We start from the raw sequence: 15119 nt of genomic DNA, 5'->3' as shown, positions 1-15119 counted from the left end.
GGTAATTTTAGAACTTTTTTTGTTTTTTTAAGTAGCAATACCCATCTTTTTATTGAAGCTGGATATAGACTGCCTTTTAAGGAAGGATTGTAGTTTGCCTTCATCTTGTCTGGTTTCTTTCTGCACAGTTGTAAATTTCCACATGCGGTGACCAGTGTTAATTTTGATGCCGACATGTTCATGTCCTGCTTGTACATTTGCTTGATGGACTGTTTCTGTCTTTCCCTCCGTGAATATTGTGGAGGTAGAGATGATCATTTGCTAAACAGAGCACCTCATGTTTCTAATATATCCTATTACTGTTTGACATCCCCTCAAGGTACATATATTGGAGCTTTTTGAATAAAAGAAAGAAAGAGGGAGAGAGAGAGAAACAAACACACAAACAAACAAACAAACCCTGGTGTTTGGGTACTTAAGAACAGCACTGAATACCAAAAAGGAGATTGTGGTCACTGCTAAAATTTCCCTTCAAATCAGGGACATGTTCTTCTATCATTTGTTTAATCTTTAAGTCTCGATCCATTTCTCTTTTTCTTTCTGGGACTTATGTTATTTTTCACTACTACGTTTCTCGATCTGCCCTTCAGCTCTCGTCTCTTCCATAATGATTACCATTTCCTAATTTTTCTGTTTGGAGACATTTCATCTACTTCATCTTCTGCATTACTATTTTAGTCCTCACTACTATACTGGGTTACCTGTTTGAGTTTGTGTGTTAATTTTAAAGTTTTGAATCTTTCTGCAATCCGCGAGACTTCACATTTTGTACTCGATCTGCTTGATTTGAGTGTTCTCGTTTGGTGATTAGGGGTATGGTTTGGTGCTGGTTTGGGTCAGTGGTCGTGGTTGTAAGTGCACTTCCCACGAAAGAAGCCATCTGGTGGAGGCAGCACATAGTCTTCATGTTGCTGGATCCCTGCAGGAACTTTGCTCTGTATCTCCTAGGCAGCGAGGTAAAGCTGGAAGGTTGTGGAGCAGTGAAGAGAAGGGCCACTGTCTCTATACCCGTGGGCCCACGGTCAACAAACTGGAAGATATTTTGTCCTCACTCAAGCAGACGCTGCCAGGACCATGCATAAGCTGGGCAGGGGCCACCCAGACCACTCTCCCGGAGCCCTGGTGCCCTGGGCCCACTTCCCAGGACTTTCTGCTGCTGGTCCCTCCCACCTCAGCAGGCAGAGAAGAGGAAGAAGTCTCTCCTCCAGAGATCCCAGAAGAGTCTGCACCTACAGCTGTGCCCTGCGAGGTTCTGGCTGCTTGCCCAGAGTGGCCTCTTCCCCGCCCCAGAGAGTTAGTGGTGAGGCAGCCTGGGAAGGAGAGGCAACAGGAACACACATTCAGGCTACCAGCTTCTCCAGGGACAGTTTTGGTTTCTTTTTTTTTTTTAATTTTTTTTTTTTTTTTTAACGTTTATTTATTTTTGAGACAGAGTGAGACAGAGCATGAACGGGGGAGGGGCAGAGAGAGAGGGAGACACAGAATCAGAAGCAGGCTCCAGGCTCTGAGCCATCAGCCCAGAGCCCGACGCGGGGCTCGAACTCACGGACCGTGAGATCGTGACCTGGGCCGAAGTCGGACGTCTAACCGACTGAGCCACCCAGGCGCCCCAGTTTTGGTTTCATAGAACTAATTTTACCTCTAGAGATGGCTTAGAGAAGTGGCATAGGGATCTATAAGAAGCTGTAAAGCAGATTCCAGGCTGCGCCGGCAAAAGCTTTTCCTCTAATTATATTCACAAAGAGGCCAAGCTTTTCTCAAATTCAAGGGAAGGGGAGATAACAACAACAACAACAACAACAATAATAATAATAATAATCTATATAGAGTGAATTTACATTCTGTGTGAAGAAAGCCAGATGTGATTAGGGAAGAATGACCATCATTTCTGTAAGGGTGGAAGAAGAGACATTTAAATAGAATAAAAAACAAACAACTTTTAATCTTTTTTTTTTAATGTTTTATTTATTTGTTTTTGAGAGAGAGAGAGAGCACAAGCAGGGGAAGGATAGAGAGAGAAAGTGAGACACAGAATCTGAACCAGGCTCCAGACTCCCGAGTGGTCAGCTCAGAGCCAGATGCAGGGCTTGAACTCACGAATTGCAAGATCATGCAACACCCGGTTGCCCCCAAAACAACTTTTAAAAAATATCTAGGGTCAATTATAAATTGAACTCCCCCCCCCTTTTTTTTTTGTAGTCTCCATAATCTTCCTATGTACTGTGCATTGTGTCTTTATAAGGCGATTATGTCTTGACCTCACAAAACATGCTTATAAATGTTCCTCAAAACATTTTACCTCTCCTTCTCCTCTTCTACTCTCTTTTCTTGAAAATGAAAGACGTTAATGCATGGTTACTTCGCAAGAACACAGCAACATACTTAATAAAAAATTGGAAAATGTCCTATTTTGAATAATAAAATAACAGATTTCCTATTTTTCTGTTAAAAGGTCAACATGATTGTGTGACTATAATCAACAATTTCTTTCCCCGAGAGAGACTGGATTATTACACGAAACCCCAGGGACTGGATAAAGAGCCAAAACTGCCTCCAAAATTGGCAGGCCCACTGCACAAAATTATTACCACGACAAATCTTCATCCTGTCAAGGTAGCATAGTGTTTTTTATCTTCGCTTTTCATTTAAATATTGCTTTGGAGTTGAAACTGCTCTTGGTTATATAAGATCATCTTGGTTGGGCTTTGCCAGTGTAGAGCTTGTGATGGAGCTCTGTTGTTCAGTTGGTACAGTGAAGGAGTGTTCTTGGTTTAAACCTGAGAGTGAGGGACACAGGCTAGGGCAGGAGGAGAAGCTAGGCAAAGAGGTGGGTTCAGCTGAAGCATACTTTCCACCTCATCTCACGGCAGCTCTGGACTGTTAACGGTTCCAGAGGGGCAAGGGAGTCAGGCTTTTGTATCACTCAGTTGCCAGTGCCGGAAACTTGTTCCCAGAGGGAAAGGACAGCCTCCCAGCTACTGCCAAGGACAATGGCTTCCTATGGATGAAGGCAGTTCCCTGGAGAAGGAGGCAGCTCTGAGCCCATCGCAGCCAGCACACCCAGGAACTGAGGCTTAGTACACAGGCTGCTAAAAGGACCTCAGTGGGGCACCAACAGCATCTATTACAGTAAAGATCCTTCCAGGAAATGTTCTGAAATATAATCATGAGCACATTTTTTTTAAAAATATTTTTATTTTATTTTTTTGAGAGAGAGACAGAGTGTGAGTTGGGGAGGGGCAGAGAGAGAGGGAGACACAGAATCCCAAGCAGGCTCCAGGCTCTGAGCTGTCAGCACAGAGCCTGACACAGGGCTCAAACTTACAGACTGTGACATCATGACCTGAGCTGAAGTCGGACGCTTAACCGACTGAGCCACCCAGGCGCCTCAGTCATGACCACATATTTTAATGCAAGTAACTATTTGATGCCTTTAAATAATATAGTTCTTCCAGAATTAGTTAAATCACAATAGATTTTCAGACTCTTTAGAACAACCCAGAAGTTCACATGGCTTACCTGAGAAACTTTAAGAGCCATTCTGAACTACTGTCTCTAATATTTTCTTCATAGTTTACATACAGACTTTTTTATTTGTTTAAAAAATGCATTTTTAAATTTAATTAATTAATTTTTTCATAAATCAATCCACATGAGCATAATTTTCTCAGTGAATCATTATAGAAAACCCTGTGTGTGCCACAGTGATGCTGTCCTTTTTCAAATTTCAGTGATCTGTATCTTCATTCATAGCGTATAGATTTGATAGTAATTCAGAACTGTTTGGTGAGCAAGACGACAAATTGGATAAAAAATTAATAACATTAGTACAAAATGTTATTATAAATGCAGTGAATTAGATGTCCTTTAAAGTCTATTTTGGTGAATCTGTGGAACATACTGAACACCATTAAAATAAGCAGGCAGTTTGCATAAAGTAACTCTTTTAAAGACTGACACTTATCTGAAGATATAAGTTCCAAATTATATGTAATATTATTACTTTATTGATGTTTCCCTTTGCATACAGACTTTGAAGCTCAAGAAACAAACTTACAAAACATAGCTGCCATCTGCCTTTCTTCTTCAATTGTTGTACTTAATATTCTGAAAGAACCCCAGGAGGTAACACTTGTGATCCTAAGTGGGCAAAAACAGAAATTCAGCCACAAATCGTATGTTTGTATTTATGGTGGAGATTAAGTGGAACTTAGAATTTAACTTTTAGAAAATACATAGCCCTTCTGTAACGATGGGTTTTTTTCCCTCCCAGCACACGCAGGCAAAGAGATAAGTCCCATGTAGGAGCTCCTCCTCGTCCGTGGCGCTCTTTTTCTTAGCAGTGGTGCAGGCTAGGGTAGGAAGACAGGATTTTTCCTAGGATATAGCATTTCTCCACATGGAGAATGTGTGCGGTTTTACAAGGCCCTCCAGCCTGAGCATTATGGGATCTTCTGGTTTAGACTGATTTGAAGAAGTTCCCTGTATTTTTCTGATTCACTGTCTTTTATATCTGTTTCTACCCCTTGAGACTGCAATAATCTCAATAAATGGGAATAATTGAGTCTGTGGAGTAATTTTTTTTTAGTGTTTATTTATTTTTGAGAGAGAGAGAGACAGAGCATGAGTGGGGATGGGGCAGAGAGAGAGGGAGACACAGAATCTGAAGCAGGCTCCAGGTTCCGAGCTGTCAGCACAGAGCTTGATGCAGGGCTTGAACTCACAAACCGTGAGATCATGACCTGAGCCGAAGTCAGACGCTTAACCGACTGAGCCACCCAGGCGCCCCTGTGGAGTAATTTTTGATATTTATATGTAACCCAGTCTCTTCGGGTTAAATGTTTTAGTAGTTACTGTTCTTTAATGATCTTTATTACTTTTCTTGTTTTAAATTTTTACTTCCTCTTTTTTTTTTTTTTTTTGAGAAAGAGAGTGCATGCCCGTGCACACGAGCATGGGAGAGGCGCAGAGAGGGGGAGAGAGAATCTTAAGCAAGCTCCACACTGACAGCACTCTCTCTCAAAATATTTTTTTTTAAAACTAAATAAATATAAAAGCGCATATTTGAGTAAATTAGAGTAAGGGTATATTTATACAGGCAATAAATTGTAAACATATATGAACTGAAATAGCCTACATTATATATTTTTTAGTACATTTGGTCTTAAAAGAGATTATTCTGTAATTATAGTACCTTCCTTCAAACCACACCTTGCTTTTTGTAGCTATAAATGATCTATTCACTTGGAAACCTCCCTGCCCACTTTGAATAAAAGTTGTGCAGTTGCTATCGTGGTGGCTTATTTTCATTGCTTTCCCCTTTTCAAGTCAGCAGGGGTCTTCTTGAAGTGTATTATAAAAAGGTAACTAACAGCCATTGTATAGAGTCACAGACCTTTTAAAATCACAGAGAACCTCCTTGATACACAATTCACCCTTTCACTGCGGTGCACTTAACATAGCTGCCTGTGCGTCAAGGTTAAGTGGCTCCTGTAGCGATATGGATGTTTGTTTTCAACAGGGACTTGGAGAATTGTGCTGATGCTCAGAATTCAGAGGTTATACAGGAGAAAAACAGAATCACAGGAAAAAATGACAACAGAATTGAGCAGAGTCTCTAAGTGGTCAGGAGACAGATGTACATAACTTTTTAAGGCCAGAATTGTTGGTTTGGTATTTTTTTTTAAAGAAAAATAAAAAGAATTCAGAATGTCACTGTATAAACATATTCTTACATTCTTTGGGAGATGAGATATATCTGGCTTTTATGCTTAATGGAATATATTTATTCCTCCTCAATAATTAATAATGAGATTTTCTTTATAATGGATTACTTTATAATGCTCAAAGATTAAAGGAAGGAAACTAGTTCAAATAATATTTTTTTGTGTTTATAAAATGTTTCAGTAAGCTCATAGAGCTATGGTTATATGTTTTTTTGTTGTTGTTTTTTTTTTTGACTACGGTGGTATATATTACAAAGTAAATAAAGCCTAATATTTTCATAAAAGGAAAAAATGAATCTGGGTTCTAAGAATTTTTAAACAAGGTTTTATTTATAAGTTTAAGATCCTATGTTTTGATTATAAACGCTTCATGCAAAAATATACAACAGTTTCAAGTGAGTGCACTTGACAGTAGAAATACATGTAATTAACAAGCCTTCTCTGCCAAAAGTTAATTTTTGATACATGTTATTATGTAAGTTGTCAGCAAATTTACCAACCGGACTTCTCCTTATACTTATTTCATGAACTTTATTTTCTTATTGAGTGCTATATTTTAAGTAAAATATTATATTATATACCAATCTAGTGGTGTCAAAAATAAGTTCAAATCGTATTTTAATTTCACAAGAACACTTAATCTATGTTAAATTTCTAATTAGGCTAGGCATGGGATTTATGTAAGTTAACAAATTATCTTCATATCTGAAGAAAAGGATCTAGTACATGAAATCTGCTTTCTGTGATTACCTGATATTTACATTACCCAAGATAGGTATTTAGTTGTAACACAAAGGTTAGCAAATACTGACTTTTTGCTACGTGTGTACAATTGTGCCCATGTTACACATGTGTTTGCATTACTGTTATGTCCCCATGGATGTTTACATCTGTCCTGTGCAGACCTACTTCAGGTAATCTAGCCTATAACAAAGCCAGTAAAAAAAAAAAAAATTAAAAAAAAACCAAACTCCTCATTACACTGATTTTGGACTTAATCTATATACATATATGAGAAGTGTGGGACTCATAATGCATCAAATTTGATAACTCTCTAGTATTCCTCCTTTTAAAGCTATTATTGCTTTGACCTATTCTCATTACCATAGAAGATTAGAAGCATATCATAAAAATTTCCACAGAGAAATGTAGTTAATTGGAAAGTAATACACTTTTTATTTTTAGACTGCTTCTTGTGAAAATCTCATTTCTTTATAATTAATAAGAATTAATGAGAATTATAGTACTCCTAACCATGAAATTCTAAAGCTCAGTAATGTTAGCTAAAAGTAGTGATTACTTGGTGATTTGATTCTGTATATAAAGGATATGTGAGTATGCCACTTTTATCTTTGGTAGAAGTGCTTTTAACCGAGAATCTAAAATCATCTGCGTGGCATACTAACACCCTGGTTTAGCTGGATGGCAGATCACATGATAACTTAGATATAAAGAGCTCAAGAGATGTCACGATGCTACGGTCCTCTGTATTAGTTTCATAACTTTGATCATTGGCAGTCGGCATTCTAATTTGAATTAACATAGTAAACATATGACCCTGAGAAAGACATTATTTGGTAATCTATTGAAATCAACCCAAACTGACTGCCTGATTTTGTACATGGAAAAATCTCTCATGGAATTTCTTCTTTTTTTTTTTTTTCTCATGGAATTTCTAAGCTCACTGTAATTTCTTCTAGATCGTGATGCTTATAAATGAGAATCCTCTACTGGCAGAAGAAACAGCTCTGAATAAATGCTACAAGGTAATGGATTTGATTTGTGAGAAATGTATGAAGCAGAGAGACATGAATGAAGTGTTGGCTATGAAAATGCACTACATCAGCTGTATCTTTCAGAAATGCATTAACTTTTTAAAAGATGGAGAGAATAAACTGGACACTCTCATCAAAAGGTACTGGGTTTTTTTTTGTTTTTTTACCATGTCATATGTAGAACATGCTCAAATGGATAATGAATTATTATGTGAAGCCTCATTATGGATTAAAACATTAAGCCATTTAGCAGCAGTCGTTACTGTTGGGCTCACATTTAGTCTGTAAGAAACGAAAGACGATGTTACATTTAGACTGAGTGGTTATTCAGTTCTGTACTTTCTACAGTGATGCTTTTGTTATCCCCAGTTTACAGGTGAGGAATCTGAAGTTCGGAGAAGTTAAGTAGTGTGTGTAAGATGTAGAAGGTAGCCCAAGTCCAGCTTTGACGATGGGTACACCGTGCCGTAGGTTCCTGGTCCGGATTCGCCGTGGCCCTCAGTGTACCTCCGTTACTGAATCTGCGAGATCTGTGTGTTATCCTTGTTCTCTGAACCACCAGGGATCAAATTCCCTTACAGTCACACTGAGAAAAGTGAACTGTGTCAGAAGGGTGTAACTTCATGAGAATTCTCGCTCTTTGTACAAATAACTGGCATGGTAATGAGTAACTAGCTAACCTGATCATGACAGTTAGTGTGTTTTATGGCAGGGGGTGCTTTTATAAATACGGCTCGGGGCCCATAAACCTGATAAGGCCTAGCTTAACATGCAGCTAGAAGAGCAGTTTGAATTAAGTCTGTCATCACGACTTGAAGAGACAATGAAAATCTGAAGTAGAAAAGAAGAAACTACGAAAAGTTCATGGGTTTGGCTGTGAGGAAATGCTTAGGGATCAAACTCCAGTTATTTTGTTAAAAAAATATCTTACAGCTTGCTAAGAGGCCGAGCTTCTGATGGCTTTCCGGTATACCAAGAAAAGATCATAAGAGAAAGTATCCGAAAATTTCCTTACTGTGAAGCGACACTCCTCCAGCAACTGGTGCGAAGTATTGCTCCTGTTGAAATTGTAAGGCTCCTCACGGTCACTTAGTTAACTCTCCCAGTAAGACCTAATTACTGTATTTTGAACAATTAAAGGCAAGTTCTCTTTAGCATTAATTTATTGTTTATTTGATAGATAAACCAGTACAAAGTCCCACGCTAGATGAAAGGAGGAACTGATTGTCTAGGTTGACGGTTTCTGGTCGTGGGGGATGTGAAGGGATGGTCACGGGGAAGCTGGTTGTATGTCTTCATAAACAATCTCAAAGTGTGTCCCAGCTTCTGAGATTCTACCTTAATGCCTCTGATTATAAATTTTCCATACTTAACAAAATTCTGTTTTTACTTCCCAGCTGTAGGAAGTAAAATTTAACTTCATTGTCTGTTTTTTTTTTTTGTATTTATTTTTTAAAGTTTATTTATTTCAAGAGAGAGACAGAGAGAGAACATGAGGAGGAGAGGGATAGAGAAAGAGGGAGTGAGAGAGAATCCCAAGCAGGCTCCTCACTGTCAGTGCTGAGCCCGATGCAGGGCTCGATCTCGTGAAACGTGAAATCATGACCTGAGCTAAACTCAAGAAATGGACGCTCAACCAGTTGAGCCACCCAGATGCCCCACTATCTGTTCTTTAAATTATTTATTGCCCTTTTGTTATATATTTATTTACGTATTTCATAAGACACTCCCTGGCTTCCTTATTGTGAACAGATTTCTGTTCACCGTATCTGCACTAGTCATGCTTTTATATATTTCAATCAAAGCCTCATCAGCCTTTGTCTACTTGGTAAGAAATTGGTCCTGACACTGGTCACATCCATGACTTCCTCCCTCCCTCTGGCAATGTTGGTTCTCCTCCGCCTTCTCTAGTCTGTCCCATCCTTCTCAATGTGAAAAATAAGGACAAGTCAGGGTGCTTATTTATAAGGGTACCAGGTGCTCCTTTATACATTAGGAATTCATGTATTCAGAACCATGAGATAGGAAAGATCTGAAGAGACCAGATGATTTCATGAAGTTCATGCATTGATTTATCCCTGATCTCCATGATTTCGTGTAGAGAATTTTTACCTTTACTTTTTAATATATGTGGTTATTTGATATTCAGACTTTTGGAAGATTAAGGTTAGCAAATTATGGGGGTGGTTCATCAATTATGAATGTGCTTTTGTTCACATATTAAACTCTACCTAACCATTAATTAAATTGATAGGGTTTATTTATTTGTATATACTCAGAACCATATCAGGGAGGCAGACCTGATATGTCACAGTGGCTCAAAAATGGATTCCCACTTTTCAACCCAATATCCTTTAATGTTTTTTAACCTTTATTTTAATTTTTTTGAGAGACAGAGACAGAGCGCAAGCCAGGAAGGGGCAGAGAGAGGGACACAGAATCCAAAGTAGGCTCCAAGCTCTGAGCTGTCAGCACAGAGCCTGATGAGGTGCTCAAACCTACAAACTGTGAGGTCATGACCTGAGCTGAAGTCAGATGCTTCACCAGCTGAGCTACCCAGGTGCTCCTCCACCCAATATTCTTTAGCCATAGAGATTATCGTACACATGCTTATGACCTCAGGGTTGCAAGGCATCAGTTGCTGTTCCGCCAAGCTCACGTTTTTATCCCATTAAGGCAGGAAGAGGAAAGGGGTCTGTAGCTAGAAAACAAGGTCTCCCAGAAACCCACTGCCTGTGCGATGTGACCACTCTTAGGTTCGCAGGTTGTCTGGGGAAATGAGTGGTTTTAGCTGATCTAAACCCTGCTGCTCTGAACAAAATTTTGCTTCTCTTAGTGAAGAAGTTGGGGGAATGGATATCAGAGAACCTACTAGCACTGCCTGCCATGTGGTGTTTTCAACATTAACAAGTGGTAGACGACATTACACGTTCAAAGGGGAACACGGCAAAACTAACAGGAGCCGAGAGTACTTTAAAAAAAGTCAAAGCAGACCAACGTGGGGTTCAACAATTCATTGTAGTTCTGTATCGTGTAATAATGTTAGAGTTTATGCAGTACAGTTATTAATGTATATCCTAGCAATCTGAGTTATTGAGAAAAGGTTTATTAATAAAGATAGTGGGGCACCTGGGTGGCTCAGTCGGTTAAGGATCCAACTCTTGACTTTGGCTCAGGTCATGATCTCGTGGTTCATGAGTTGGAGCCCTGCGTCGGGCTCTCCACTGACAGCACAGAGCTTGCTTGGGGTTCCTTCTGTCCCTCTCTCTCTGCTCCTTCTCCCCACCTCAAAATAAATAAACAGACTTAAAAAATAAAGATAAGATAGTATGAAATGCATTTTACACTTGATCTTAGCCAAAAGGCCGAGAAGCGATATATGAAATGCATTTTAAAACATTTTTCTCTTTAAAAATTTTTGTTCTTCCAGAACTATATATTCTCTCTGGGAAACTATATTTATCTGGAATGCTGGTAGTTGTGAATGTCCCGCGTAGCCACTGTTTACTACCTAAGGGGTTTTGTTAAACTGGCAAGTTTACAAGCCTCTGAAGCAATGCTAATCTTTTCCTGTACAACGGTAACTCTCAGGGTTGCCTGCCACGTCACCTACGGCACTTTCTGCCCACGTGGGTGCCTGGGCCCTCCTGCAGAGGTTTTCATCCCCTCTGCCTCCTGTGGCTCTTGGCTTCTTCCTGTCACAAATCCCAGCAGGAAGTTTGAGGCATAGCTACATTTAAGAAGTGTTGAGTCCGCATTGTAACAGAGTATACTTTTAAAGAAGTTTGGCTTTTGTAATTGACAAAATATATTTTAACTTCTGGAAGACTAGCTAATGTCTCAGTTCTTACAGGCTGTGTTGAGTGTTTGTTTTTAAGTTGAATATCTTTCCATGAGATGAACTCTGGTACCTAAACAAATTTGTACTTAACAAAGTGGATGACAAGGTTGTGTATAACAAGAAAGTTCCTGTCCCCCCAGCAGTGACAAGAAAGGTTTCGTGACGTTGTCTAGCTGTACCATCAATTTTTTTTCTCAAGCAATAATTCACACTAATAGCCGTGCTCTTGTAACATAGGTAAAGGCTGTGTCACATATAGCCTTATTGACTTTGTCTCTTGTGTGCCTGCTTCTGGACAACATTGTTTATGGAGTATCGTCTCCGTAGTCTTCCCATGTTGATTTGATCTGATTTGATTTGATTTATCTAAAGTTGGCAAGGTGCAGCGAGAGAGGGAGAGAAAACCCAAACAGGCTCCACTCTGTCAGCACAGAGCCCAAGGTGGGGCTCGATATCATGAACCGTGAGGTCATGACCTGAGCTGAAACCAAGAGTCAGATGGGTAACCAGCCGAGCTTCCCAGGCACCCCTCCATGGTGATTTTAAAGTGTATTTTTCTCTTCTTCATGCCTACTCTAGGGTTCTGATCCCACTGCATTCTCTGTACTTACCCAAGCCATCACTGGTCAGGTGGGTTTTGTGGATGTCGAATTTTGCACAACCTGTGGAGAAAAGGGAGCAAGTAAAAGATGTTCTGTATGCAAGATGGTAAGAATGAAGTTCTTTGAAGTTCACTGATTTGGTTTAGGTTTCATATCCGAATTGATAAACTGAGTTTTAATATTCTACATACAGTGATTGACGTTAGTTTTCTAATAGACTCTAATATAGTATAAATTCTATGCATCTCATCCTTTTTTTTTTTTTTTTTTAAATTTTTAATGTTTGTTTATTTTTGAGACAGAGAGAGACAGAGCATGAACAGGGGAGGGTCAGAGAGTGAGGGAGACACAGAATCTGAAACAGGCTCCCGGCTCCGAGCTGTCAGCACAGAGCCCGATGCGGGGCTCGAACCCACGGACCGCGAGATCATGACCTGGACCGAAGTCGGACACTCAACCGACTGAGCCACCCAGGCGCCCCTATGCATCTCATCCTTAAAAGTAGTTCTGGGAGAGAAGTATGGGAGAAACGTAGTTCTGTGCCTTATCTTCTCTCAAACTTCCATATTGCCACAGCTTCAGTGCTGACCACCTCCAAGAAAAAGAATGCAAGAGAGTGAATACAAAAAAGATAATCCATAAGGGATTGAGGCTGGTGCAGACCTGAGAACCTAAAGTAGGACAGTTCATAGATATGCAGTCTCGACTCTTCTGATGGCGGCTTAACTGCAGTCTCTCCATCATGTCTTCTATGTAAAACTACAACTCCCTTCTTACTGCCACCGATCTTTAAGCTCTCTGGACTGTATTACCCACTTCTGTCAGAATGAACTTTGAAAGGGCATATCTAATCGGGTTCTTCTCCTCACAGATACTACCTGCAAGCATTCATCTGTGCATTCACTTTACACTATCCATTAAATCAAGTTCCTATTGTTTTTAAGGTTGAAATTCTTCAGCATATTAATAACATTCATCACATTTTGCTTTAACCTACTTCTCCGCTTCATCTCTTTTAATTACTTCTTTGGACCTTGGTTTCTTTATATGTGAAATGGGGTTAGCGTTGTAAGAATTTATTGAGACCATCTATATTGGTTAACTGTTGCTGCATATAAAACCCTCCAAAATTCAGTACTTAAAATGCAGTAATTTGCTAATTTCCCATGTTGGCGGTTGGCTGAGATGGGCTGAGAGGGGCTGGGGCACTTTTTCTCCATGTGTCTCTTATCCTCCTTAGACCAGCAGGCGGCCCGAGCCATCTCATAATGATGGCAGAAGTAAAAGAGGGCAGGTGAAAACACATGAGGTCTCCTGAAGTCTAGCCTTGAAATTGTCATGCTCTCTCATTCCTTTGGCCAAAGCAAGTCACATGGCCAAATTGTAAACTCAGTTCTTCCCTTCATTAAAAAGAACTTTGAAGTCTCATGGGAAAATGTAAACATGCAGGGAAAAATTAAGAATTGGGACCAGTGAAACAGTCTCCAGTATGTGTCACCTATTTATAAGGGCCTCGCACAATGCTTGGCATAGAATCTTACAAAACTCTAAGGTCCATTTGCACAAACTTCTTGCTGTTCCTTGAGCATATAATTCATTTCCCTTCCTCTATTTTTGTACAAGATAATCTGCCTGGAATGCTTCTTTCCCATTCCTCTGTTGACTGACTTCCTTCATTTAGAGGGAGTCACTGCTTCCTCTGTGCTCCTGTTGCTATTACTATACTTACTAGGATATAAATCATGTTGTTGAGTGTCTGCCTTCCTCCACGCTGCCCTATCCAGCTCTTTCTCAACCTACCTTCTTCTGAGATAACTATATCTCCCTTGTCATAGTACTGTATCATTTCTGACACATAGTAGGTTCTTTTTTAAAACAAATTTTTCAATTGTTTATTTTTGAGAGAGAAGTAGAAAGCAAGCAGGGGAGGGGCAGAGAGAGAGGGAGACAGAGTCCCAAACAGGCTTGAACGCGGGGCTTGAACTCACAAACTGTGAGATCGTGACCTGAGCTGAAACCAAGAGTCGGACGCTTCACTGACTGAGCCACCCAGGTGTCCCCACATAGTAGGTTCTTAGTAAATCACTTGTTGGAGTCTTTGGTAGACTGTTCGTTGTATATCCATTATTGTTATAAAGCATGAGCTAAAAATTACAAATCTAAATTAGTGTACCTTATGGTTTTAAAAGAAAGCATACCAAACAGCATTTTTACAGCATAGTTGTTGGTTTAGTGTTATAGTTGGAATATCATGCAGTCACAGCTCTTGAAATGAAATAAACTTAATTGTTTTCAGGTAATATACTGCGATCAAACTTGTCAGAAAACGCACTGGTTTGCACATAAGAAAATCTGTAAGAATCTAAAGGACATTTATGAAAAACAACAATTGGAAGCTGCCAAAGAAAAGAGTGAAGAGGAAAACAGTACGTATATAAAAAGCAAGCTCATGGAGAAGAGGAATGATATTATTAATATTAACACAGGGCACCAAGGGACGGAGTATTCTCTGGGGACTGAGGAAACTTGGAGTTGACCAGCATAAGAATCACACTTAAATTTGTCCCTACTTTGGGTTGCTGGGATAATGTCTAGAATATGGTTAGCCTAGAAGTCCCTGGAAAACAAAGAGGTACAGAATTTTAAGGAATAGGGTTTATTCCATATTCTACATTTGGACTCAGGAGTGTACCCTGCAACAACAGGACTTTAAGTGAGTATTCACTTATCCTCTACTCACAAAGGATTTTAAGGTCTTCGACTAAGGAAATAATTACATTTCCCCTAATGGCTACCCACAGATTTTAAGGTTGGGAACCTTTAATTTTTTAAATTAAATTACAAAGCTGTAGGTGAAATTACAGAGCAAATTTATAAATTACAGATTACATCGCAGACCTACTGTACAGATTAGGTTTCTATAAGTGTCTGGGCATAGAGTTCCCTATTATTTTTTTCTCTCCCTCCCTCGTGAAGTATATGACTCATTTTCATCAGAAACAGTGAGTTGCTTCAGCAATGGTTCACAGACCGTAGTGGAAAACAACATCCACTCTATGCCCCACCCCTGAAAATATATCATACGTTCTGGGGAGCGCATCTAGTTTGAAAAAGTGGCCCAGGTGTCTCGGATACAAAACACTTCCCCCTCCACCCCTTAAAAAGCTGTACTGCC

At 39.6% G+C, this 15119-nt stretch overlaps 1 protein-coding gene and 1 pseudogene across 2 annotated transcripts in view; one reads left to right on the top strand and one right to left on the bottom strand.

Moving 5' to 3' along the window:
- The window catches only part of ANKMY2 (ankyrin repeat and MYND domain containing 2), a 37665-nt gene that overhangs the window by 20683 nt on the left and 1863 nt on the right, over window positions 1–15119 (top strand). For both annotated transcript variants that reach the window (XM_049641573.1, XM_049641572.1), the window contains exons 5-9: window positions 2453–2613; window positions 7427–7641; window positions 8435–8570; window positions 11922–12050; window positions 14241–14370. In XM_049641573.1, the coding sequence (XP_049497530.1) occupies window positions 2453–2613; window positions 7427–7641; window positions 8435–8570; window positions 11922–12050; window positions 14241–14370 (771 nt within the window). The remainder of the gene's footprint in view (window positions 1–2452; window positions 2614–7426; window positions 7642–8434; window positions 8571–11921; window positions 12051–14240; window positions 14371–15119) is intronic.
- LOC125931185 (uncharacterized) lies at window positions 10699–10878 on the bottom strand (annotated as a pseudogene).

Source organism: Panthera uncia, chromosome A2 (assembly GCF_023721935.1).
Source record: "Panthera uncia isolate 11264 chromosome A2, Puncia_PCG_1.0, whole genome shotgun sequence".
Taxonomy (NCBI): domain Eukaryota; kingdom Metazoa; phylum Chordata; class Mammalia; order Carnivora; family Felidae; genus Panthera; species Panthera uncia.
The sequence above is the reverse complement of the archived record's forward strand: the minus strand, read 5'-3'. Positions and strand labels throughout refer to the sequence as shown.